General features: G+C 46.0%; 3 protein-coding genes across 4 annotated transcripts; all 3 read left to right on the forward strand.

The window, feature by feature from the left end:
• The first annotated feature begins 259 nt into the window (after nucleotides 1-259).
• Nucleotides 260-5,516, forward strand: taf5l (TAF5-like RNA polymerase II, p300/CBP-associated factor (PCAF)-associated factor). 2 transcript variants are annotated; one of them, XM_046375392.1, is made up of 5 exons: nucleotides 260-845; nucleotides 1,280-1,421; nucleotides 1,774-1,878; nucleotides 1,987-2,747; nucleotides 2,922-5,516. In XM_046375392.1, exons 2-5 carry the CDS (start codon nucleotides 1,283-1,285, stop codon nucleotides 3,717-3,719), a joined length of 1,803 nt encoding a protein of 600 aa, XP_046231348.1. In that variant the 5' UTR covers nucleotides 260-845; nucleotides 1,280-1,282; the 3' UTR covers nucleotides 3,720-5,516. The 2 variants fall into 2 exon arrangements, with proteins under 2 accessions (XP_046231348.1, XP_046231341.1); XM_046375385.1 differs by having other exon boundaries at nucleotides 268-746.
• Nucleotides 5,517-7,732: 2,216 nt separating this feature from the next.
• capn9 (calpain 9) lies at nucleotides 7,733-16,622 on the forward strand. Its single transcript, XM_046375427.1, has 20 exons — nucleotides 7,733-8,050; nucleotides 8,997-9,066; nucleotides 9,155-9,273; nucleotides 9,886-10,019; nucleotides 10,872-11,040; nucleotides 11,171-11,254; nucleotides 11,699-11,784; nucleotides 12,086-12,163; nucleotides 12,367-12,527; nucleotides 12,631-12,788; nucleotides 12,931-13,139; nucleotides 13,319-13,355; nucleotides 13,437-13,517; nucleotides 13,917-13,974; nucleotides 14,484-14,548; nucleotides 14,704-14,772; nucleotides 15,220-15,298; nucleotides 15,538-15,654; nucleotides 15,803-15,861; nucleotides 16,318-16,622. Exons 1-20 carry the CDS (start codon nucleotides 7,844-7,846, stop codon nucleotides 16,342-16,344), a joined length of 2,067 nt encoding a protein of 688 aa, XP_046231383.1. The 5' UTR covers nucleotides 7,733-7,843; the 3' UTR covers nucleotides 16,345-16,622.
• Nucleotides 16,623-17,974: 1,352 nt separating this feature from the next.
• On the forward strand, nucleotides 17,975-24,098 carry ltv1 (LTV1 ribosome biogenesis factor). Its single transcript, XM_046375439.1, has 11 exons — nucleotides 17,975-18,170; nucleotides 18,703-18,834; nucleotides 18,978-19,190; nucleotides 19,311-19,398; nucleotides 20,248-20,380; nucleotides 20,482-20,713; nucleotides 21,459-21,586; nucleotides 21,672-21,811; nucleotides 22,205-22,257; nucleotides 22,680-22,880; nucleotides 23,278-24,098. Exons 1-11 carry the CDS (start codon nucleotides 18,168-18,170, stop codon nucleotides 23,386-23,388), a joined length of 1,434 nt encoding a protein of 477 aa, XP_046231395.1. The 5' UTR covers nucleotides 17,975-18,167; the 3' UTR covers nucleotides 23,389-24,098.
• The last annotated feature ends 125 nt before the right edge of the window (nucleotides 24,099-24,223 follow it).

A 24,223-nucleotide genomic window follows, 5' to 3' on the forward strand; every position in this document is an offset into this window, starting at 1 on the left:
AGCAGGCGTGTGTTTCTAATAATCCCCCTCCTCCTTATTGTAAATTTGTTTAGCAAAATATTAGAAATCATTAAATGGAATCTATAAACATTGTATTAAGCCATTGAGCTTGAATTTTATTGTTAATCTGGGTTTTATTGTTAATCACCTGAGATGGGTTGAGACTCCAAAATGCCTTGAAAAAGGTGTCACTTAACAGTTTGATTGCTCAGCAGTGGAAATGCACCTCTATATAGTATAATAATCACAGACGTGCAAAGTGGCACATATTATGATTAAACTGGACTTTTTGTTCATTGAGGTATTATGTATTAAATCCTTTGAATCTTTTGTGCATCGACAGTCGAAGGAATCTCAAAAGCTGACATTTATTTGGGAATATGTTGGCTATTTGGTGAATGATATTTCCAGCGTTTGTTTTCTCTAATTTTTCACTTGAGTTTGGTTTAAAATTCGCCGCGCTCGAAAAGGCCAGACATGGGTAGTAGATCGTCGATAGATTCACCCTAACGACGATGAAGGGAAGCCAGGAGGACGAGTAGATTGACGCTAGCTGTTAGCCCGCAGAGATGAAAGCGGCGAGCTAGCTAAGTTAGCATGATTTGATGGAGGCTGGCCAGGGGGCGGAAAACCACGATGGAGCGGCAACGACAGGCAGCGGCGTAGCTTTAAGTGGATACGAAGTAGCATTAAACCCTTATCGGCTTGCATACAGTCACTGAGGACGGCGGACGGCACGATATGCAGTGAGTACGGGTTTTGAGCCGGTGGTGCTACGGAACTGAATCAATCCCGCTAAAAGTTTGGAGTCGCCAGGCCCACTGCCACTAGCGTAAAGTTAGCCGGTTAGCTCATTCCTGCATCCTACTCTAAAGAGGAAAGCTGTCGGTCTGTATACTTTCTTAATACGTGGCTCCAGCTGTATCAGGCTTTCACGTTGCTTTCGGGCTAAAACACAGTTTTAGACTGTCAAAGAGGGAGTATCAACTCCAGCGTCTTTTGGGTTAACGTTACGTTAGCTCGCTTCTTTGCTAGCTAATTAGCCTTGAAGATGCTGTGCTCAAGAGTGTTAACATTGTCATGGAGACGATGAATGTGTTGTAAAGCACTTAAACAGATATGCACCGTCCTGTGCGACCATTTGCGTACATGAAATCAGTGTTTGACGTGCTCGATCTTTAGGCTCGGCATGAGGATGAGTAGAGAAAGTGCCGTGCAGGTGTATGCTCCCCTCTGACACGCCGCAGGTGTGTGACACTTGGTTCGTCATGGTTTTCAGGTCATGAAGCGGGTTCGCACTGAGCAGATCCAGTATGCCGTGGCTCAGTACCTGAAGAGGAGGCAGTATGTGGACACTGATGGCTCCCTGAAGGGCGCCAAGCTCTTTCAGTCAGCTGAGGAGATGGCCGCCAGCCTCACAGGTGAGCCAACTGCAGCGAGCAAGATGATGGCGTTGTCTTCCACATTAGATAAAGAACACCTCTCACTTTTTCTCTGCGACATGTGTTCGATACTTTGGTTTCACCTGCAGAGCATGCTGGTGTAATATGATGCGTTCTTGTACCTGTATATCCACAGAGGTGTGTTGAGTGGCTGATTAGACCTGTTTGTCTTTGTTCAAAGCTATAATTTACACGAGGTCACCAGAGTTCATGTAGTCACAGAGTGATAGATGTCTGCCAAGCCCAATTCATTCACTGCATAATGAATATTTAGCTTACTCTCACTCGATGGCGAATCTATTTCGTCCTGCCTTTCTGGTTCTCTGAGCAGTGCAGACGGAGTCGGGTTGTGCCAGCGTGGTCACTGCTGCTCCCTGCCAGTCTGATCCACAGCAGTATGAAACTCAGTACTCCAGGCTGCGCTCCTTTCTCTCAGGTATCACACTCGCACTCAAATCTTATTCTTCAGCATTTTTTTGGATGTTATGTGAGCTTGTTTTTCATGACAAAACCCACAGAATAATTTTTATTTCCTCTAAATCAGAAACGGAACTCTCCTGGGCCAAGGAGGTCAGCAGCATCCTCTTCCCACTTTTTGTCTACCTCCATCTGGACATGGTGCGCTGCGGCCTGAAGGGGGCAGTAGACAGTTTTTACAGTCGTTTCCACGGTGCCTTTCTTCAGGACAGTGAGCAGCGTGCCACCATAGAGCAGCTCCGCCATGTTCTCACAGCCCAGGACATTGCAGCCAACCCCAAACTGAGTGCTTTTCTGGAACACAAGTACGTGGTTCACCTGACAGAGCCGGCCTACAGCTACCTGCTGCGTCACCTGCAAAGCGAGGACAACGGCGCCCTCTGCAGGGCCCTCAGCACCCACCTGCAAGTGGAGGTCACTGCCTTGCGGCGTACAGACTACCAGCTGTATGGAGCTGCCGGTGGAGCAACCGCCGCACCAAACTCCACCTCCTCCTGGGCGGGAGTGGACGGGGCAGAGTGCGGAGAGGGGGTGGAGGTCCCCGCAGGGATCCCGCAGAGTGAGGCGGCCCTGGAGGCTCTGCAGGACAGCATCAAGAAAGTCCGTGAGGGCCCGCCCACGCTCACCACCGTGTGTTTTTATGCCTTCCACCACACGGAGCAGATGCTGAACACCGCAGAGGTCTCAGCTGACAGCCGGCTGCTGGCCGCTGGCTTTGACAGCTCCACGGTGAAGCTGTGGAGCCTCCGAGCCAGAAAGCTGAAGGCCAAACCGCATCAGGCTGACGTGTCGCTCATCCACTTGGCCTGTGACGTACTGGAGGAGGAAGTGAGTTGAATGAAGGGATGTAGTAAATGTAGTAAACAAATCGTGGTCTCACAGTAAAAGTAACTGCTGTTGCTATTGTTGTCCTTGTAGTACATGATAGTAGTACTTGAGTACTTCAGCAGTTTAGGATCAAGTCAGTGACTAACGTCACATTTCTCCATTGTTTGTCCTCAGGTGGATGAAGAAGACATCTCCGGCAGCGAGATAAAGACGCTGCGAGGTCACAGCGGCCCGGTGTTTCGTACTGCCTTTCTGACAGACAGCTCCGGTCTGCTCTCCTGCTCTGAGGACACGACCATCCGCTACTGGGACCTGGGTAGCTTCACCAACACGGTGCTCTACCAGGGACATGCCTACCCGGTGTGGGACGTGGACATCAGCCCCTGCAGCCTTTACTTTGCCAGCGCCTCCCATGACCGCACAGCCCGCCTCTGGACATTCTCACGCACTTACCCTCTGCGGGTCTATGCCGGGCACCTCGCCGACGTTGACTGCGTCAAGTTTCACCCCAACTCCAACTACCTGGCCACCGGCTCCACAGACAAGACTGTCCGGCTGTGGAGCACCCAGCAGGGGGCGTCTGTTCGCCTCTTCACTGGCCACCGGGGCCCCGTGCTGTCACTCGCTTTCTCACCTAATGGGAAGTACTTGGCGTCCGCCGGCGAGGACCAGAGGGTGAAGCTGTGGGATTTGGCGTCAGGGACGTTGTTCAAAGACCTGCGGGGACACACAGACAGCGTCACCAGCCTGTCTTTCAGCCCAGACAGCAGCCTGGTGGCGTCGTCGTCTATGGACAACTCGGTCCGGGTGTGGGACATCCGGAACTCCCACGGCGGGACGCCAGCCGACGGCTCGTCCAGCGAACTGGTGGGACTGTACACTGGAAACACCAGCAACGTGCTGAACGTCCAGTTCATGGCCTGCAACCTGCTGCTGGTGACTGGAACTGCACAAGAGAAAGCAGAACAGTAGCCACGGCTGTGTGCTTTTGGGTTCGTGTTTGGAGGCGGGTCAGTCCGTGTCAGCCCACCTCGGCCCTCCCAGTTCATGTCAAGTATTTTCTTTAAAACTTCATTTGGAAATTGACATCCTCCTCCTCCTGCTTTAGCTCTGGTCTAAGTGGGTCTTCAGTTTTTGAAGTTAAGAGCTTAATTTCATAATTTTTGTTGTTTTGATGGCATCTAAACTTCATGGGCTAAACTGGGATAAGTTGTGAATGGTGGGTGAGCTGCTGTGGACTGACCCGCATGTTATCAGCAGTCAAACTGTTGTGTTGAACCAACCACCGAGAAGATCCTCCTAAAGCTGGGTTAGATATTCATTTATAGATAAATGATCTTTGGTTGTGTTTTCTGGTTACCAAAGCACCGTCTTCACTGGATGTCAGTATTAAAGAGCTTCTCAGTATACCTGAAGATGACAAATTGTTAGCCTCAGACTTGGTGGTTGAAAATATTTAGGATCTTTCAAAGCAGAAAAGCAAAATTTAACAAAATATGGTATAAAACAAAAACAAAAACCTGTGAAAATCAGTTTGACCTGAACAGGAGATGAAAATGAGAAAATATTAAAACAGATTTATTTCCTGCTGGTTGTCTGATGCAGAGTCGTGTTAATGAGTGAACTGTTGTGTTGTTTGCTGAGTGTTCGGAGCGCACTGTGCAGTAAATGCTGCACTGTAGAAGGCAGTCGGACACTCGTTAGCCATCTTACCCAAAATCATGTGCGTCCAGGATGTGTTAGCGTAGCTTAGCACATATGCTGAAAGCAGGTGGAAATTGCTCATCCCGTTCTGTCTGAGTGTGTGTATATTCACCTTCCAACAGCTCTGAAACCTTCTGTTATCTGCTGCCTACAGAATTTAGCCCAAGCGTTGCAGTTTCATTTGGGCATTAGTGGCTGAAACATTCAGGAGAGTCAGGGACTGAGGCAGGAAGTCGGCACACAGTGACCAAATATAAGTTTAAAACATCTCATTTCTGTCCAACTCACCTCAGATTGTCATCAGTGGTGGTTGTTTCGGTTCACCTAAAAATAAAGACTCAGTCCCATATGGATGGAAACCCCGAGATCCCAAACTGGGACATTACTGACACCCTTTTTCAGATGAAATCTGTAACCATGAACCTGAACGCTGCCGCCATCATGTTTTTAGAGGTTTTCATACCTCTGGGACAGAATCAAGGTCACAAAATGTGGGACTGTTCCTTTAAAGTTTGTCCTTTTTCATCTGTTTCACATTAAAGCAACAGCTTTCACTTTGCCGATCAGTTTGCTGCTTTTGGACAAACTCCCATCTACAAGCAGAAGGTTGGAGGAGTTTTGAGACGGCGTTGAGAGGTTTTGGAGGTGGACCACAACAGGAAGTGGCTCTTCGTTTCTCACAGCAGCAGTGAAGGCTGTTGATTTGGAGGAATAACGTGTAAAAAGCCTCACTGAGGAAATTTCTCAGAATTAAAGGCTGTGTTTTTCACACTGCTCCACGAGTGGCACGGACTGTGCAATGCTTAAAGTGTACATAGACTGTATTTTTGTAATATTTTGGGTACCAAGTGTCTCCATCCAGGCTGTGCTCAGTGAGGGCTAAAAGATGCTGACGCAGAAACTGATTTTCTGGATCGTCTTCGTACGTTCAAAGTGTCGTTGAGGATTGTTTTCAGTTTTGAATATTTCGTTCATAAATGCAGCCTGGAGTTTTCCCTTCATAAACTTCTCTTCCCTTCTGTAGCCCCAAACCAAGAATAAAAACAGAATTTATTTGAGCTTTAATGGGTTCCTTTTTATTAATATAACATGCTGACTGAGCCTCATCATGATGATTAACTGCGTATAAAATGTGACCCAAACTTTACAGCTGGGTTCGCTGGCTGTGCGAGTCTTCTGATCCTTGTTTTTGTTGTTGACGACTGCCTTCATCCTGTTGAGTCCTGAGTCTGTTTCACTGAATTCTTTGTGCTTGTGATGAGACTGATAGTTTACCTCTAAACAGTTTTGTCTCCCCGGTCGGAAAGGTGACGATAGAACAGGATGTTGAACGAGACAAACGAGATTAGAGATCACATAAACCCTGGGAAGTTATGTGCCACGCAGTCCTCAAACCAGCCGCCTTCCCGCCCTTCACCCACTCAGGCAGCTACATACACCTCAGGGTGGGTGGGACCTCCACCTGCAGGGGGCGCCGTGTCTCTGGTGAACATGCAGTCGGATCAGCACCCGGGACTCTGTTCTGTATCACACCGGGAGTTTTAGCTGGATGTCCCTAATAAAATGGCAACGTAGACTTCCTGTTGTTGTGTGGATCAGGGTGCCTGGGGGCTCCGCTGAGCCCACTTTGACCCTCACAAGTTACCCAGCAGTATGTGACACATAAGCAGTAAAATGAGCTTCATGTTTACCACCTGCAGCATCAAAGTGAAGAACTCGTCAGCAACTGTGGAAAGCAACCAAGTGCGTTTACTCAGGGATTACACTGAAGTACCATTAGGAAGTACTTGTACTTAGTATTTCCACGTTCTGCTGCTTCGTATTTTCACTTCCCTACAATTCAGAGTGAAAGATTATTCCACTACATGTATCCGACAACAGTAAATAAATCAACAAATACATCCTGAGAATGAAGTATAAAGGGAGTAAAGAATATATATACAGGGAAAGATTATTCAGAAATGGACTATTCTGCAGTGAGTACTTTTACTTTAGGTACTTAAAGTCTATGGCAGTAGTATGTCTATATTTGAGTAAATGATCTGAGTAATGTTTCCACCACAGGTTATCTGCTTTGCACGCCGCCGTCCTTCACGATGTTCCTGTTTGTGATTTAGTTCTAATGAAGTTCACAGAGCATCCGAGAGGCCCTGAACAGACCTGTTGGTGGATGAGGCGAACCCTCAGCGGGCCGCACTGTCAGCACACTCACCATGAGCTATGAGAGGAATCCTGTGACGGTGCGGCAGGAATGTGGATGTTGTGGCTGACAGACTGCTGTGGGTGCAGCACAGACCACGTTGGCACACCCGCCTCGCCCAATAGAAAGTCTAGGTACTGGTCTGACTGACCTGATGAGTGTTGTGGAGCAAATACCACAAGATTTGCCTCAGAGATTTGGTGAAGCACAAAGTTGCTTCACCAAATCTCCCCCCGCTCTATGGACCTGTGTCTCAGAGTTGGGGCTCGGCCCCTGACTTCCAGTGAAGGGAAATCTTAATGCTTCAGCACACCAAGACATTTTGGACAATGCTATGCTTCCAACTTTGTGGCAACAGTTTGTTGAAGGCCCTTTTCTATTCCAGCATGACTGTGCCCCAGTGCACAAAGCAAAGCTCCATAAAGACATGGTTGGATGAGTTTGGTGTGGAAGAACTTGACTGGCCCACACAGAGCCCTGACCTCAACCCCATCCAACACCTTTGGGATGAACTGGAACGGAGATTGTGAGCCAGGCCTTTTGGTCCAACATCAGTGTGTGACCTCACAAATGCTCTACTGCATGAATGGGCACAAATTCCCACAGAAACACTCCAACATGTTGTGGAAAGCCTTCACAGAAGAGTGGAAGCTGTTAGTTTTGTTGGGTTTCTCTAAAAATCAAATTAAAGAGTTTGGTCAACACCTGCTCTAACTGGAAAGTGTCATGAGACAACTGTTCTGTGGTTTGTCGCTTTATAAATAAATTGAATTGAATTAAATTAAAGTCCCTGGTGGTGTAAAGGTCAGGTGTCCCAGTACTTTTGTCCATACAGTGCAGATGGTAAAATAAGCAAAAACACTTTTGTTATCCTTCAAAGGAACAACAAAGCTTCCTTTTAGAGATGCTGAAGTGAACTTTTAGGTATTTATGTTCTAGTTAAGTCATTTAAAAATGGATTCTTCCAGTTTCCGTACAGAGAGTCAGCAGGGGCGAGGTTCACTGCCACGGGAAGATAAACCAGTTTCTGTCTGGAGGGTGTGTACCTCCCAGCTCTACCAACCTGACCGGCTCGTCCCCTGCATCAAACACACACACACCAGGTGACTCCCTCCATCACACACACCTCACACCTCACATCTCCTTCTCCATTCACTGAGGTTCTTCCCTGAAGAAGAAGAAGAAGAAGAAGATGCCCCTGCAGTCCACTCTGTCCGGCGGGAGCTCAGGCTCCACCAAGGCCTTGGACACACAGTCAGACGGGAAGTCGTTTGAGCAGCTCAGGCAGGAGTGTCTGCAGAGGGGGGTCCTGTTTGAGGATCCAGACTTCCCCGCCACCGACTCGTCGCTCTTCTTCAGCCAGTCTGTGCCCGTACAGATTGAATGGAAGAGGCCCACGGTAGGTGCAGAAGGGGGGCTCGGCTGATGCTCGGGTCAAAGCAGACAAGTGAGCAGGTTGTGTTAGAAGATCGAAATGTGAAAATGTCTTCGCTTCAGGGTGGAATCTGTTCAGTGAACGCAGACTGTGAGATGCTGAATGAATGAAATGTTGAGGTTTTCAGGTGCTCAGAGCTTCTGTCTCTCATGCAGGCTGGTCTTTGATGTGTCAGCTTTGTTTGCTTTAATATTCAAACTGTTTTAGTGATTAAAAAAAACAAACTTGTCATATTTTACTATTCTAACAGACATTGAAGAACAAAACTCAGTTCAGCCTAAGCAAATAAAGCCTGTTGGCAGCATTGATAGAGAGAGTAAGTGTTCACAGATGTTATGGGACTGAATGAATGGAGTGAGGGCTTATTTGACGTTGTTTTTGGCTTTTCATGCAGAAAAACAATTAAGTAGTTATGGAGCCGTAGCTGCAGAACCAGTTCTGCTGAGCAGCAGTGTAAACAGAGTGGAGTGCAGGAACAGTTTCCTCACCTGAGCTCCCGACACACACTTGGTTTGAGCTCATCTGCTTTATTTCAGGACACCTGCTCAAACCTGCCTGGTTGTTGTCATGAAATCAGTGCGATGTTCTCGTGTCTTATGCCACTGCGAACGCGTCTGTTAGCTCACCTGTACCTGTCAGCATGTCAGCAGACCCGAGCACAGTGGAGGAAACTCACCTGTCGTGTTCTCTACAATGACTGCACATTTCTCCGTTGGGCGTTGCTTCAGAGTAAATGTTTCAGCTGCCTGATTTCTGTGTGTGTGTTCCAGTGACTGGGATCTGAGGCTGATTAATATGCCTGGAATGCGAACACACCTTTCAAAGCGACATGTCGCCTCTCAACTGTCAGGCTTTGTTGTTTTTGTTTTTTTAAATAAGCCAAACTGTTCTTCTCCTGTTCGTCCTGCAGGAGCTCTGCCACAACCCGAAGTTCATCGAAGGCGGCGCAGACAGGACGGACATTTGCCAAGGACAGCTTGGTGGGTATACTCGAGTTATCCGCAGTCTCGGGTTTCGTTTGCACACATTTCACCCATTTACCCACGATGCACCTGTCTGTCATCACAGGGGACTGCTGGCTCCTGGCAGCCATTGCATCCTTGACCCTCAAAAAAGACACCCTGACCCGAGTCGTCCCCCACGACCAGGACTTCGAAAACAAATACGCCGGCATCTTTCACTTCCAGGTACGTCACCAGCTGACCGGTGAGGCACCCGAATCGAGTCTCATGTGGTCCTGCCGGCGCTTCAGTTTGAATCAGGAAGGACAAAATGAAACTCTGCCTGGAAAAAGACACAAATGAACCACACAGATTAATGCAGAACGGATGGGAGTAAGTACGTAGTGCTCACTGCCTCAAAACCCCTTTGATCAAATCAGGTAGTGCTGTGAGGGGTACAGCCGGCTTTCTGAATGGGTCAGAACCAGATGAGGTCAGTCCGCACATTTAATCCAAAGTGTTCACTTTAGCTCAGCTTTGGCAAAGATGGTGAAAAATTAGTTTGTGAAATGTTGATGACATTTGTAGGATTTGTGTACATGCACACAAATGAACTCCCATAAATAGACAATTTATGGCCATGTGCACAAGGCCTGCTGATTCACTGTTGTTGAGTTTCTGCTCACGAACGAGCCGAAACAGAAAATTCACAAAATACATCAGCGTCGTTTCACAGAACAGAGCGTCGTGTTTTGTTTCAGCTGTGGGCAAACTGTATGTTACGTACGAAAGACAAACGGGATGATCAGGGCTGTGAAGGCAAAGTGTTCGGTCTCACGTTTTGCATCTCTGCTTCAGTTCTGGCAGCACAACAAATGGCTGGACGTCGTGGTGGACGACAGGCTGCCGTCGGTGAGAAATCAACTCATCATGCTTCACTCCGCCTCCAACAACGAGTTCTGGAGCGCCCTGTTGGAGAAGGCCTACGCCAAGTAACTACACCTCAGCTACACGCAATAAACACACGCACCACCCGTCCTCTTTTACTTTGTTTCCTGCAGAAGCACAATCACGTCTCAGTACGCAAAAATGTGAAGCTCTGCTGGCTGTTCTGTTACTTACAGCCACCTCAGTGCCTCATCGGCGGTGGAGCTCCAACAAAAGGAACATTAAAATGACAAGGACGCACAAACATGCACATTTGTGGTTTTGTGTGAAATCGCACTGAAGCTTTCAGATGGACGTTTGTGTGCCCAGACAAGCTGTGGTCAGCCTGGTGACGTCTTGGTCCTCCATTTTGTTCCGTCTGACTAAATACCTCCAACACCAACGACAGCTGTACTTTGTGTTTAGCATTAATTAGCCCATGTTAGCATGCTAACACACTAGCAGAAAATGGTAAACATGGTTACTGTTAATTTACATTTACACTGTAAATAAATTTGTGTTGTCTCAACTTGAAGTCAATATTTTCATGATTGTGAAAACATCCATGACTCAGCATAAAACATATCGAAGACACACATCTCAGGTTTCCATCACTCAGCAGAGTTTTCGCTCAGTGCATGCTGCGAAGGCTGCTCATGTTTCTGCAGAAACTTATTTTAATGAGTTGATTGAACTCATAAAACAAAAATTAACTTGATCAGAATAAAACTTGTGTATTTACTTGTTGATGAGAAAATCTCGCTTCCTGTATGATTTTTTACAGTGTGTTAGCATTTTCATTATGTGCGTGTTAGCGAGAGCCTCTTCGCTCTGAAGAAGTAAACCTTTAATTTCAACTTTGTGACTTTGTTGAACCTGCATTAACCCGTGGTGATGTGTTGTCCTGTTTACCACAGACTGCACGGCAGCTACGAGTCCCTGAAGGGCGGCAGCACAATGGAGGCCATGGAGGATTTTACCGGAGGTGTGGGGGAGATATACGACACAAAGAAAGCCCCAGACAACCTGTTCACCGTCATGAAGAAGGCCCTGGACAGAGGCTCCATGATGGGATGCTCTATAGACGTAAAGACCCAAACCCCAAAGAAAATTCTCTCATCAAAGCCATTAATTACTGTTGCTTCCAGTCCTCCGCTTCTGAAAGCGCTTGAGCCCAGCTCTCCTGTTTAAAACCTCTCTGGGTGTTTTTCTCCAGATCACCAGCTCTGCAGAGTCTGAGGCCAAGACCACCACGGGCCTGGTGAAGGGACATGCGTACTCCATCACAGGCCTGGAAGAGGTGAGACCCCATCCTGGAGTCAGAACCAGCAATGCTAACCTTTTCACAGTGATGACGTTATTGCTGCTTGGAAATCAGTAAAGCTTAAAGTGGCACACAAAAGCAACACACTATAATCTTTTGATTTAAAAAAACGCACTGCTAGAGAGATTATTTGTCTTTGTGTTTTTTAACAGGAAAATACATAAATCGCCAATGGAAATACACCTAAGTCACATACTGAGGCAGTCCAACATAGTCCGAGTTTAAAGGAACATTTCATCCTCAAATCAAAACTCTTCCCTGTAGTTCTGCTCTTCTCCATGTGAATAGTTTTGGTGTGAGCTGCAAACAAAGGATGACGAATTGTCCCTTTAAACAAAACACAAGCCAGTTCTTTGACCCGAAAAGCTGAGGATTGTGTTTTTAACAGTAAAGTAAGTGAACAGTTTGTCTTATTCTCAGGTGAATTCTGGAGGAAGGAAGGTCCAGCTGATCCGCATCAGAAACCCCTGGGGTCAGGTCGAGTGGAACGGCCCCTGGAGTGACAAGTAAGCATGAAGGACCTGCTGCTTTGTCCTGACGCTCAAAATACACAATACATGCAAAAAAAACCCCAGAAAAAACAAAGTATATTCATGGACAAATCATGAGACCATGGACTCAAATAAATGAATAAAATCACAACACCAACAAAATGTCTTTTCCCTCATCAAGATGTTTATGTACAGCATGCCAACTTACCACACACATGAAATGTCAAAAACAGGGCCTCAAATGAGAAAGTAAGGCTGTTGGTGTGTTTTGGTCAGTTCGTCCTGCGTCTCTCTGAGGCTGTTCTGTGTGTTTCAGCTCCAGGGAGTGGAATTACATCGACAGGGCGGAGAAAAATCGCGTCTTGCAGAACTCGTCAGACGACGGAGAATTCTGGTGAGTCCACAGGATGAAGGTGGTCCAAACCAAAGATCGAGAAACACTCAGTTTTCGGACTGTTCTTATGTTGTGCGTATGCAGGAATGTAGTGGAGAGTAAACCACGAGCTGAATAAATCCGTGCCAAAAAGCTGTGGTAACATTAAACTCAAAACGAGACAAAGCTCTGGTGAATGACTCTGAATGTGTTTCTGACCCCAGGATGGAGTTTGAGGACTTTAAGAGGAACTACGACAAGGTGGAGATCTGCAACATGACCCCGGATGACCTGAACGACAGCACAAAGCGCCACTGGGAGGTCAACATGTTCGAGGGGAACTGGATCCGCGGCTCCACCGCAGGAGGCTGCAGGAACTACATCGGTGAGACCAGCAGACCTGACGATGAGCTGAGACATGTTTCAGTTTAGACCTTCTGTTTAGACCCCAATCTGACCCCTTAACCTTCTGCACCTTCAACCCACAGACACGTTTTGGACCAACCCTCAGTTCAAGCTGAAGCTGGAAGACGCTGATGATGATGACGATGTGTGCAGCGTGGTGATCGCTCTGATGCAGAAGAACAGACGAAAGCTGAGGAAGGAAGGCCTGGACTTGGAGACCATCGGCTTCGCAGTGTACGAGGTCAGAAACCAACCTCAGACGTTTATGTAGAAAATATTTTCTTGTTTTTCATCTGATGTCCTTCAGCTGCTCTGCCTGAACCCTCTGTGATTTACGTTGTTTTGACTCTGAGAGCCTTTTCCTTCTGTCTTTGTCCATTCAGGCTCCAGAGAACGAGGACCACACCGGGAAAGATTTCTTCCGTTACCATGCGTCCAAGGCTCGCAGCAGGACCTACATCAACATGCGAGAGGTGTCCGAGCGCTTCACTCTGCCTCCGGGGAACTACCTGCTGGTTCCCACCACCTTTCAGCCCCACCACGAGGCCGACTTCCTAGTCAGGATCTTCTCAGAGAAGAAGGCTGGAGCTCTGTGAGTGTTTGAGCTTGGGCAGGGGGGGACAAACTCAGACACCAAACAAAAAAGTCGACGTTAAAAAAGAACTGAAAGAGTCTGAAAACTGAGAAACATCAATAGCATAGCTGAGGAATAAAGTCAAAAGTAACTCTCAGACTCTTTGTTCACATTTCACGCGTGGTTCTCCTCCGCAGGGAGATGGGGAGCGAAGTTGATGCTGACCTCCCAGATGTAAGTACATCATCCAGGGTTTGAAAATCAGCCAATCAGACTGTCCTGTCCGTTGTACTGACGCCGTCTTGTTCCCACCAGCCGCCTCCACCCAGCGCTCCAGAGGAGGAAACAGACGAGGAGAAGGGCCTGAGGAGGCTGTTTGATCAGCTGGCCGGTCCGGTGAGGAAACATCAGATCAGTTCACATTTAGTGGGCTTTAACTTCCTGTATTTTCTGTTTGATTTGGGGTAGCAAATCTCAGATGTCAGAGTGGCACGAAAGACATCTGTTTGCTAATATGTTACGTCATGAGGTGATAATATGTCAGGGATGTTTGTCTTTCAGTTTAGTGTCTTTTTCTGCCTCCAACTGTCCAAAACCTAATGCAGCTTTAATGTTGCACATTGATTTTACCTGGAACATTTTCTGAAACCCAAAGGTCAAAATATTTACTTTAACGCTGAGGAAAAATGTGACTTTAAGGTTAAATGTTGTACACCTGACAGGAGTTTGTAGACATCCAGTGTTACACAATAGAATGTCTGAATTTACAGTCTTTCCACCCTGGTGTGTCTGCAGGACAAAGCTATCTCTGTCAGAGAGCTCCAGCAGATGCTCAACGGCGTTCTCAGCAGACGTAAGTGACAGACAAAATTAAAGTTTTTTAATTTTTAGTTCTATAGTTCTCTGTTTAACACCGACGAGGCAGATAACTGTGACATACAAGTCACAGTTCAGTCCGTTGAATACGAGGCTCCAGCCAGCTGCCAGTTAGCTTAGCTTAGCACAAAGACTGGAAGCAGGAGGAGGCAGCTGGCCGGGTTCTGTCTGTGGCTTGACTCTGAACTGTACCACCAAACCAGCATCAATCAGTGCTAAATATTGGGAGGTGATAGACCTTGGAGAGAACGAGCGTCAGGCGTCATCACGTGAGTAACGTTGTGAAACGGTTGCAGTTTGGTTAGGTTTAGGCAGCTAAGTTACCAGACACTGTCACTCTTTTGGTCCCACACTAAAAATTCTGATTTTCTTTTCATTTCATTTCTTAATGTGCTTTAATATGCTTCTTAGCAAGTTAAAATGCCACCCAACTGAATGATTCGGCTGAAGAACGTTCCACTGTGCTTCTGTCTATTTTGTCTGCAGGAAAAGAGATCAAGTTTGATGGCCTGACCCTCAGCACCTGCCACAGTATCATCAACCTGATGGACGTATCCTTCTGCTTTTACCTCACTTCACTTTATTACGACCACACACAGTATGTACAGATCGGAGACTGTAGAGGGGGGAGGGGAGCAGCACAACTCTGAGATGGCTTATGAACTAATCCCCACAGTGCAAAGTTTTGTCCTTGACGGGAAACCAGGTGGACAACACAGGCAAGATGGAGTTCCAGGAGTTCAAGGTCTTCTGGGAGAAGATGAAGAAGTGGATCGTACGTGTTGATTTACGTGGTGAAACTGTGAATCAGTGGTTGGAGCAGCGCTCACACGTTTTATTTAAAAATAAGTAGTCACACCACAGTGTAGTTTTACCTATTTCAGAATATATGATGTTACTGGATTATGACTACTGGTGAATTCGTGTTTGTCTGGTGAATGTGGAGCTAATCTACTGTGTACACATATCATCAGAATCAGAATCAGAATTCCTTTATTTATCCCCGAGGGGAAATTCTTTATCATCATTAACTTGATGGTTATATTCTGTATTATTCATTTGAATCTGAAAAGTAAGTTATAAATAAATGCGGTGGACTAGAAAACTATAGTATTTAACCTTAAAAATGCCTTCAAAATGTACCGTAGTACAGTGCTGGGGTAAATTCCTTTATTTACTGCAATAAATCAGGCTCTTCAAGGTGGATTTGTGTGGTTTGCAGATGCTCTTCTTGTCGTTTGACACCGACCGCTCGGGGAAGATGTCGTCCTACGAGCTCCGCAGCGCCCTCAAAGCTGCAGGTGAGTCCACTGAATCCTCTTTAAACTACTTTTTTAAATTCAGTAATTTCATTTAATTTGAATGCTTTTATATTTCTTAACAAATATTTCTTTTAGGCATTCAGACAACACGTCTCATTCCTGTATGGAGATGTTTGTTTTTGTGGTTTATGTTCGTGTCATGTGATCGTTTTAAATCTCCTGTTAATTAATATTCACAATAGGAAAAGTGTTGTAGTAACGACTTTGTTACCCTGAAGGCATGCAGCTCAACAACAAGCTCCTGCAGCTGATCGGCCTGAGGTTTGCTGACGAGAACTACGACATTGACTTCGACGACTACCTCACCTGCATCGTCCGTCTGGAGAACATGTTCAGTACGTAACAACGGCCCATGGTTAAAGGGTCTACAGTCTCTACATTAATGCCTCAGAGTGATCCTGGTAAAGATTTACTGATGTTAAAATGAACTGAAAGGAAGTCATTGGCTACTTTGTGCTGACTGAAGCTCTTCCTCTGAACCAGGAGTTTTCCAGGCTATGGATAAATACAAGAGGGGACGTGTGAACGTGAACATCATGCAGGTAAAAACACGTACATGTGACACCACGCCTTTTAAAGGTGCAGCTTGTAAAATAAGACCGGAATTTTAGTTGAAAATGTTAAAAGGTTAACTGACACGATCAACAGACTGAAGAAACAACAGTGTTGACATTATGTCAAAGTCGTCTGTGTACGGTGTTTCAGGGATACGAACCAAAGTTAGCATGCTAACCAGCTAGCCCGGCTCGTCGTATCTGTAATATCACTTTGTACCTCTAGAGGTCCCTGTAGTTTTAGCTGGGAGATGAATACGAGTGACATGCTAACTTAGCATTTAATCTAACAAGGAAACAAAACAAGCAAAATGCCCAGAAATTTTCTGACAGCTTTTTTCTATGCTAAACAGAGAAATTCAACCAAATCCAGCTTTTCTGTTCTGGGCTTTAATTTAGCTGCAGTTAATTCAGATTTAACTTGAGTTTCTGTTTGACTCACAGTTCCTGATGTTGGCGATGAATGTCTGAGGAGTCGCTGAGAGCAACCAGAAGCCACCAGAAGAACAAAACTCAATGGCGGATGTCGGAGTGCAGTGTGTTGAAATACAATCCGAAATTATGAATATGAACACGCGTTTTATTTGTCATGTTTCACATGCTTTTGAGCAAATAATGTAAGGTACTGCCTGCGTTGAAGTACTGACATGGGGAATCAGATGTTATATTTGTGGACTTAACACTTTTGGACAAAACTTTGTTTTATTTTCTCTGCTGTCTGCATGTATGGAAATAAATTTTGAGTAAAACCTCTTGCTTTCCTGTGCAGAAATGCTACCGAACTGGCCTGATATAAATTAACTTTGATGATTAATCAATTGCTTTTCCTTTTACTGTCATAAAATTAGAACTAAATCATCACATAATTAGAGAGTCAGTCAGGTCCTCAGTACTTTATTCTATAAAAACAGGTCAGAACTTATTAGTTAATTATTATCTTTGTCTATCAAAGTTCTGCAACCACCGCACCAAAATAATCAAGCTGGATAAACAGCACTACAGGGACGAGGAAAAATATGTGTTTTTGATTTTGGGGTGAACCGTCCCTTTGTTTGTCAAGTAAATGTGGAGTAAAAAGTGCAATATTTCCCCGTAGCTGTGGAAGTAGTAAGTGTAACGCAGTTTAAAATAGAAATAATTTAAACTTTAAAGAAATAAGTAAATTACACTGAGGTTAGGACTTGTGTAAATGCACTCGGTTGCTCTCCACCTCTAGTGCGTGGCATGACATCCGTTGCTTGTGTTTTCTTAGCATAGGGGTTGTTTTGATGAGGCAGACATGAAACTGTCAAAAGTTTACATGCAGGAGGGTCAGTGTAAAAACAGGTTGGAGACTGGACGCAGGTGTGTTGACTGAGCTGGAAACACAGGATCCAAAAGATTTCACTACGCTAAGGTTTAACATGAGAAATGGAAAAACACCAGAGAGAAAAGAGGAGTTACTAATAACCCTGGCTACAGGGACACAATGAAATTCAGATTTCACTGACTCTGCTTTTCCTGGTGTGGCGAGTCAAAGCGTCCTCTAGGAATGAGGCCATCACCTCTCAGAACCTGCCAAACAGGAAGTGACACTTCAGTTATACTCCTGCTGGGACATTACTTCACTACAGATTTGCTGTGCGTCAGTTACTTTTGTGTTCAGCTGATTAAATACACTTTACTTTGACATATCTATACAGGAGGAAAACAGCTCTGGAACTAAGACTGGGACAGGATTCCCCCACTGGCTGTCCTTGATTTATAATGATACGCAATAGTGATACAAGAGCAAACCGAAAACCCTCATTTCAGTTCAGTTTATGGTAGCAAAAACAAAATCCGAAATAAATTTACAATTAAAAGCAGTTGCTCTCCCACTTTCCGACCAGCAGGTGGCGGTAATGTACATAAAAACTGGTTGACCAAAAAGTCGGGGCAAAGAACTAAGCCATTCGGACTATACCAACAATAAATAGACTACTAAAACATAAATTAAATTATTGATGCAAATACACAGATCTATTCTAAAATCATCCATGAATTATTTCCCACCAATTATAAATTGTTATAAGAGCTCTCAAATGAAAACATATTAATTTCGATTTCAAGCCCCCCCCCGTTGACGTCAGGAGTGGTTCTTTCCGGTAATGGTAGCAGCAGCATGCTGAAGGAGAGACCAACGTGGATTAACAACAACAACGATACTCTCTGGATTTAACTGGTTATTTACTTTAACAGCCTCATCTAGTTTGAGGTTTGAGGATCTTTAAAACCGACCAGTCGAAGAAAACCATCAGAGATTGCGCTACACAATGGTAAGCCGACATTTTTAAAGACGGTTAACCTTGTTAGCTAGCAGCGGCTAACGTCACTGATATGTACCCACCAAGACGGTCCAAAATCACTACAGTAGCTCATTTTGAGTCGCAGTCATATTGTTTCCTTTCACTCTTATTATCCTAGCAAACTAAGGCTGCCTCTGCTCAGCACTGAAAGAAGTTTGGTAGAAGCGAAAATAAAGTGCAGCTTTAAATTGTCCGGCTGAGATGTGAGGATGCGCAGAAGCAGAGGCAGGAAACTCATCACAGTGAATTTCTATGAACAACAGCAGTTTGACCAACGGTAAACTGGAGGTGGTCGGTGTCAGGATGCTCTTCGGGCTGTTGCTGACACTTTAAACTGCTCTTTGTTCTTCTGAATTGTAAATTTGGTCATTATTAAAGGAACAGTCTCCCCCAAAATGAAAACGCAATCTGTATCTACTCACCCGCACGCTGATTGAAAGTCGAGTGAAGTTCCTTAGTCTACAAAACATGATGAAACATCACTGCTGTTTGTCTCCTCCAGCCTCATCGAAAGAAGAAGGCGTTCATTGAAAAGAAGAAGGCCGTGACCTTTCACCTCGTCCACAGAAGTCAGAGGGACCCGCTGGCTGCAGATGAGAAAGCGCCGCAGCACGTCCTCCTGCCCGCCGCCAAGGTACAGTCAGAGGAAGTAAACCTGCTGGTTGTTTTGTGGCTGTTGCCTCTTCTTTCCTGCCTCGTTAACCTCGTGCTCGGATTTAATTTGCAGCCCTGAAAGTCTTTTGCCTGCTGTGATTCCACGATGTTGATGTTTCTCAGGTGGAATTGGAGAAGAGACGCGAGGAGCAGAGGAACTTTGGCGTTTTCTTTGACGACGACTACGACTACCTGCAGCACCTGAAGGAGGCGTCGGGGCAGACTGAGCTGGTGGCAGTCGGCCCCTCGCACGCCGACAGGCGACCTTTTCACCTCCGCGATGAAGACGAGGAGGACGAGCAGGAGGAGGAGGGCGACACGAGCAAAGCCCTTCCTGTAAGTACTGATTCCTCAGTGTTCAAACACAAATTCAGACATTTGTCTCAAGTTTCGGGCCTTGAATGCAGTGGTGTTGAAAAGGCTCTGAAATGATTCTCATCCTGTTTGATGAATCAGGCTGCCTCCATCAACCTGCCGTCATCAGTGTTCGCCTCGGAGTTCGAAGAAGAGGTGGGACTCCTGAACAAAGCTGCTCCCATCTCAGGTGAGCTGTTGTTTTTGTTCTTGTCGCATTTTCACTGCAGTATAAAAGTCCTGCTCCTCTGCGGAAACAATCGGGGCAAGAAGTGAGAGCATCTCAAAATGTCTTCGGTGCAGTATGACACAGTTGTGCTGTCAAAAATAGTATAAAAGGAAAATAAATGTTAATTTGGATATGTTAAATCATATCATGATTCAGCACACAGTCTGCTAAATTAAACTTTAAACGAGCATACGAGAAGGCCTATTTCTTACCACATTTTGAATTATATACTCTAATTATACTCAAATAAAAGTTACATTCATTTATTTGGAGAGCCTTTACATAAATGTTTACTTAAACATGTAACAAAATCTAAATTAAGATTATAACTATAATACATATAATAGTATAAATACGAGTTTATTGTCATATGTGCAGCTTCTGCAAGCTGTGTTGTTTTTTGGAGTTCTGGTGGTTGCAGTGTCATGAAGACCTTTATCGCCCTCTTCTGGTGATGAGTGAGAACTGCAACACGTGGACGTAATGCAGAGTAAATGTAGTTTCTTTAGCTAAAGCACCTTTTTAAAGAAGAAATAATTATAGAACTAATAATTTGAGGAACAGAGTCATTATTTCACACGTGTTGTCTATATTTAAGTTGTTGCTTTGGATTATTTTGTGTGTTTAATATGTGTTTCAATGTGTTACACTACACTGAAGCTGAAACTCACTCAGAAGATTTTTTTATCTAAAAATCCACCTGTAGCGTCACTTTATACCCGAACTTGACTTCATGGTGTTTTTCTCTTAAGCAGAGTTAAGTGTTTCAGACGTCTTCCTCCTCATCGTCTTGTGTGTTTTTCCCTCCAGGACCACGACTGGACATGGACCCCGACATCGTGGCTGCTCTCGATGAAGACTTCGACTACGACGACCCCAGCAACATCCTGGAGGACGACTTCATCATCAAAGCGAACAGTGCGGGCGGAGCGGGCGGAGCAGAGTAAGATGTGGATTGTGTCACGATCGCACACAAAATGAAGGGAACATTTCAACGTGTTTCATGTTCTGTGACATTTTATTGTGATGTGTAACCCGTGGCAGAGGTGACGAAGACGAAGATGATGACGATGAGTGGGAGGACACAGACGACGAAGGCGACTTCGACTCCGAGGGCGGGTTTTCGGACGACGAGGACGTGGAAGAAGGCGGCCGCGGTCGAGAGTTCCTGTTCATGGATGAGGAGACGAAGAGTCGGTTCACAGAGTACTCGCTGTCGTCGTCTGTGATGAGGAGGAACGAGCAGCTCACCCTGCTGGACGACCGCTTCGAGAAGGTGAACTCTTTCTCACAAACGCCGTGAGGCTTAGACTGAGAGGAGGTACAGGTGGAGTCATGTGACCGCTCTGTGTGTGTGTGTGTGTGTGTCGGGTTCAGTTGGGCGAATGAGCAAAGAGAGCGACTTTGTTGACTTGGCTTAATGATGTCAGTTTCAGTACTGACGTCCCTGAAAAGAGGATCTTGTGAAAAGCAAAAAGCTTGCAGTGACCAGCAGCTCTGTGTTCAAACTTTCTAACTTTATTTACAGTAACAACAGGCCAGAGCACAGCAGCGATGTGCCCGAGACCCGAACCGTCAGCAGCACTCAGGAAACTGTCCGATAGGAAGTTCAGTAGTTTCACTTTAGTGCTTTAAATGCAAACATAATGAATATGTGTGGGCTCACAAACAGTCATTCATATCCCTCGATAATGAGGGGTTGCCGTGGTTACTCCCCCTGAGGGGATAACTTGCAACAGGTGGCGGCCGTCAGGGACGAACTCGCACTGAGTTCAGAATATAAAACCCGAATAAGAGTTTCACCTAAGAGTCAGACATGGAGAAAAACACACAACAGGGACGTGTCTCCTGTCTCGTGTCTCATGTCAACACGTCCCCCACCTCCACACTTTCATCACTGCCTCCTCACTCGTCCACTTGAGGTTTTCCTCTGCAGGGCCGTCGGTCTGTTTCACGCTCTGTCTGTAAATGTGAGCCACAGACTCGGTCCAAAACGTGCAACCGTGTTGTTGTTGTTTCAGTTTTACGAGCAGTTTGATGACGACGAGATTGGCGCCCTGGACAACGCGGAGCTGGAAGGCTTCATCGAACCGGACAGCGCTCGTCTGGAGGAAATTATCAAAGACTACTTCGTCCAGAAAGAGAAGGAGTGAGTGACTCGTGGTTCTCTGCCCTCCTGATCTGGTTCAGATTCTTGTTCCTGGCTGACTAACGGGTGTCTGTCGGTGGTTTAGGTCTCTGAGGCCTGACGACTTGGGTCCTAAAGAACTTCCTGTGGTGAAGGAGGAGGAGGAAGATGAGGAGGAAGAGGAAGAGATGGAAACTGTTGTCGTGGCTACTCCAGAAGAGAAGTGGGACTGTGAGACCATCGTCAGTGAGTTCAGCTTCCACTCTGCTGCCTCACTGTGTGTTAGCTAGCTGTTACTGCAGCCAGAAAACCCTTCAGTAACAACATGTGTGCTAAGCTAAGCTAAGCTAAGCTAAACGCAGATCAGACTTAAAAAATAAAACTTAAACTCACGAAGACTGCAAAGAAGTTGAAAGTCTCTTAAAGTTGCTTTAGCTTCAGTTTAATTTGTCTCGGTGAACTTGGCTCTGCTTGGCCTCATGTGGGCTGTAAAGTGTTTGACTGTGAGTCCGAGGTTAAAATCTTATCTGTTCCAGTGAGGCTTATCAGGTCAATGGTCGACTGCTGCAGTAATTAAGCGCCAGTGAAACGTCTGAACATGTCTGAGGTTGTTCTGTCCGTGTTGTCTTGTCTTTTTAGGTACGTATTCCAACATTTACAACAGACCCAAAGTCATCGAAGACCCACCAAAGGTATGAAAACTGCTTCTCTCATGTTCCTGCCACCTGCCTGTGGACATGTTTAGCTCTTTTCTTGCCACTTCCTGTGAGGCAGGCGACGTGTCATGCCCACACCTGTGACTCTGCTGAGGAGGCGAAACTGCGTTGGTGTGTGCTTTATTGTGCCGCCTTCGTGAAGGACTTTGTGGCGTGTGTTTTCAGAAGGTGTAGCACGTGACAGAACAGAAATCTGGTTTCAGGCTTAAAAACCTGCGAAACAGTTTTATTTAAGACAGCAGTTTGCTTTGCTTTGTTTGTTTGATTTGTGCAGTTTTTAAGCACAGGCAAAGCAGAAGTCAGACCGACTTTAGAAAGAATCACATGACCAGGAGGTCATGCCAGGAGGCTGAAGAAGACGGTAACGATTGGCTCGTCTTGTGTCCTTCTGTCCCCAGCCAAAGCCGATCCGTGTGTCCACTAAGACGGGGATCCCTCTGGACGTCCTTCCCGCCAGAGGCCTGACCACCAGGCAGGCGGAGCGCATGACGAGGATCAACGACTCGGACCTGCCTCGCGTCTCCACCCAACCCCGCGACAAGCAGGAGAGCAAGGAGGAGAGGAGGGCGAGGAAGCAGGCCATCAAGGAAGAGCGCAAGGTGAGGAAAGACAAGAAGGCGATGTGGCGTGTCCTTGGCTCACGGCCCGTCAGATGCTTCGCTTAGATTCCCACATTAGATTTGATTGGCACTGACCTGGTAACATCAGCAAACGATTTGTGTTTGTGTTTCCAAAGCTCACAAACACAAACGTCTCACGCAGGATAATGAAAACTGTTCCAAGTGTGGGATCCGTTTTATGGGCCATTAATAGTGACCTTTTTATTCTGAAAAAATCCCTCGCATGACACCCTGCATTCAGATATTTACCAAAATAAAGGCACCGTTAGTGTGGCAGCGCTTTGAGGTCACCTTTTTAAGAGAACAAACAAAAGCCTGAAAAACTGTGGCAGCCGAGGAGGAAAACGTGTCAACTTCTGCTCGTGTGTTTGAACAGGAGAGGAGGGTGGAGAAGAAAGCCAACAAGATGGCGTTCAGGGAGGAAAAAGCCCGACAGGAGAAGCAGATGTTGAACCTGAGAACGAACATTCAGGGTCTGAAGCTTTAGCGGCCGACCGGCAGCTCGCCGCACGCACAGACTGTAAAGACGTCAGCGGTGGACACGCTGCTCTTCACTTCAGTGGAGCTGACAGCACAGCAAACAAACCCGGGCTGACCGGACGCCAAGACGCTTCCATCACAACATCAGCTCGACGTCGAGACGCCGAGCGAGGATGATCTTTATCTGCAGTGAATCGACTCAGGCCAACGGTGTGAAAAGCAGGAAGTCTGAAGGCTGGGAGGAGCCGAGATGTTTTCAGCGCCGCAAAAATGTTTTGGTGACGTCTGATCGTGTTGTTTACTCATCTTTTTCACAACGTTTGTGCTTAACCACATTTAAAGGAAAAATTCACCCAAAAAAAGTAGAACAGAAAAAATCAGTCAGAGCAAAACTGTTGCAGTTTTTATGTCCTCAGCTTCTTCAGGTGTTGCAACTCGGTTTAACTGTGAAGGTCTGGTGGATGAAGACGTTTCACTGACTCTCCATCAGCAGGCGGAGTGAAGACATTATGGCCGCGTTTATGGGTGAACTGTTCCTTTAAAGGAAGTCTTGTGGGGGAGAGTTAGATGAAAAGATTGAAGCCAGAATGCAAATGAAATGAAAAACATTTTGCAGGAAATGGTTTACGTTTCTCATTTGGTTTTGTTGTCTGTGCTAAAACTTAGCCACCATGTCAGGATTTCCACCTGAGGTCACAAAATAAAACTCCAAGCTTGTTCTGGTGTTGATCTGATCCTGCTGTACCTGCCCACAGGTGAGCTGATGATCGCCTGTCAGGCTGGTATTCGTCTTAGCTTTCTCTGATGCCTTGAAATGTTTGGCAGAGCATCATGTTCAGCCT

This window comes from Scatophagus argus, chromosome 2, assembly GCF_020382885.2.
Source record: "Scatophagus argus isolate fScaArg1 chromosome 2, fScaArg1.pri, whole genome shotgun sequence".
NCBI lineage: Eukaryota > Metazoa > Chordata > Actinopteri > Scatophagidae > Scatophagus > Scatophagus argus.

Bases quoted from the DNA above. Each gene is read 5' to 3' on its own strand.
- taf5l (XM_046375392.1), top strand. From the start codon at position 1,283: ATGAAGCGGGTTCGCACTGAGCAGATCCAGTATGCCGTGGCTCAGTAC. The intron at 1,422-1,773 runs GTGAGCCAACTG...TTCTCTGAGCAG, and splicing joins GATGGCCGCCAGCCTCACAG to TGCAGACGGAGTCGGGTTGT. The intron at 2,748-2,921 runs GTGAGTTGAATG...GTTTGTCCTCAG, and splicing joins GTGACGTACTGGAGGAGGAA to GTGGATGAAGAAGACATCTC.
- capn9 (XM_046375427.1), top strand. From the start codon at position 7,844: ATGCCCCTGCAGTCCACTCTGTCCGGCGGGAGCTCAGGCTCCACCAAG. The intron at 9,067-9,154 runs GTGGGTATACTC...CTGTCATCACAG, and splicing joins CATTTGCCAAGGACAGCTTG to GGGACTGCTGGCTCCTGGCA. The intron at 9,274-9,885 runs GTACGTCACCAG...TCTCTGCTTCAG, and splicing joins CCGGCATCTTTCACTTCCAG to TTCTGGCAGCACAACAAATG.
- ltv1 (XM_046375439.1), top strand. The intron at 20,714-21,458 runs GTGAACTCTTTC...TTGTTGTTTCAG, and splicing joins TGGACGACCGCTTCGAGAAG to TTTTACGAGCAGTTTGATGA. The intron at 22,881-23,277 runs GTGAGGAAAGAC...GTGTTTGAACAG, and splicing joins CCATCAAGGAAGAGCGCAAG to GAGAGGAGGGTGGAGAAGAA.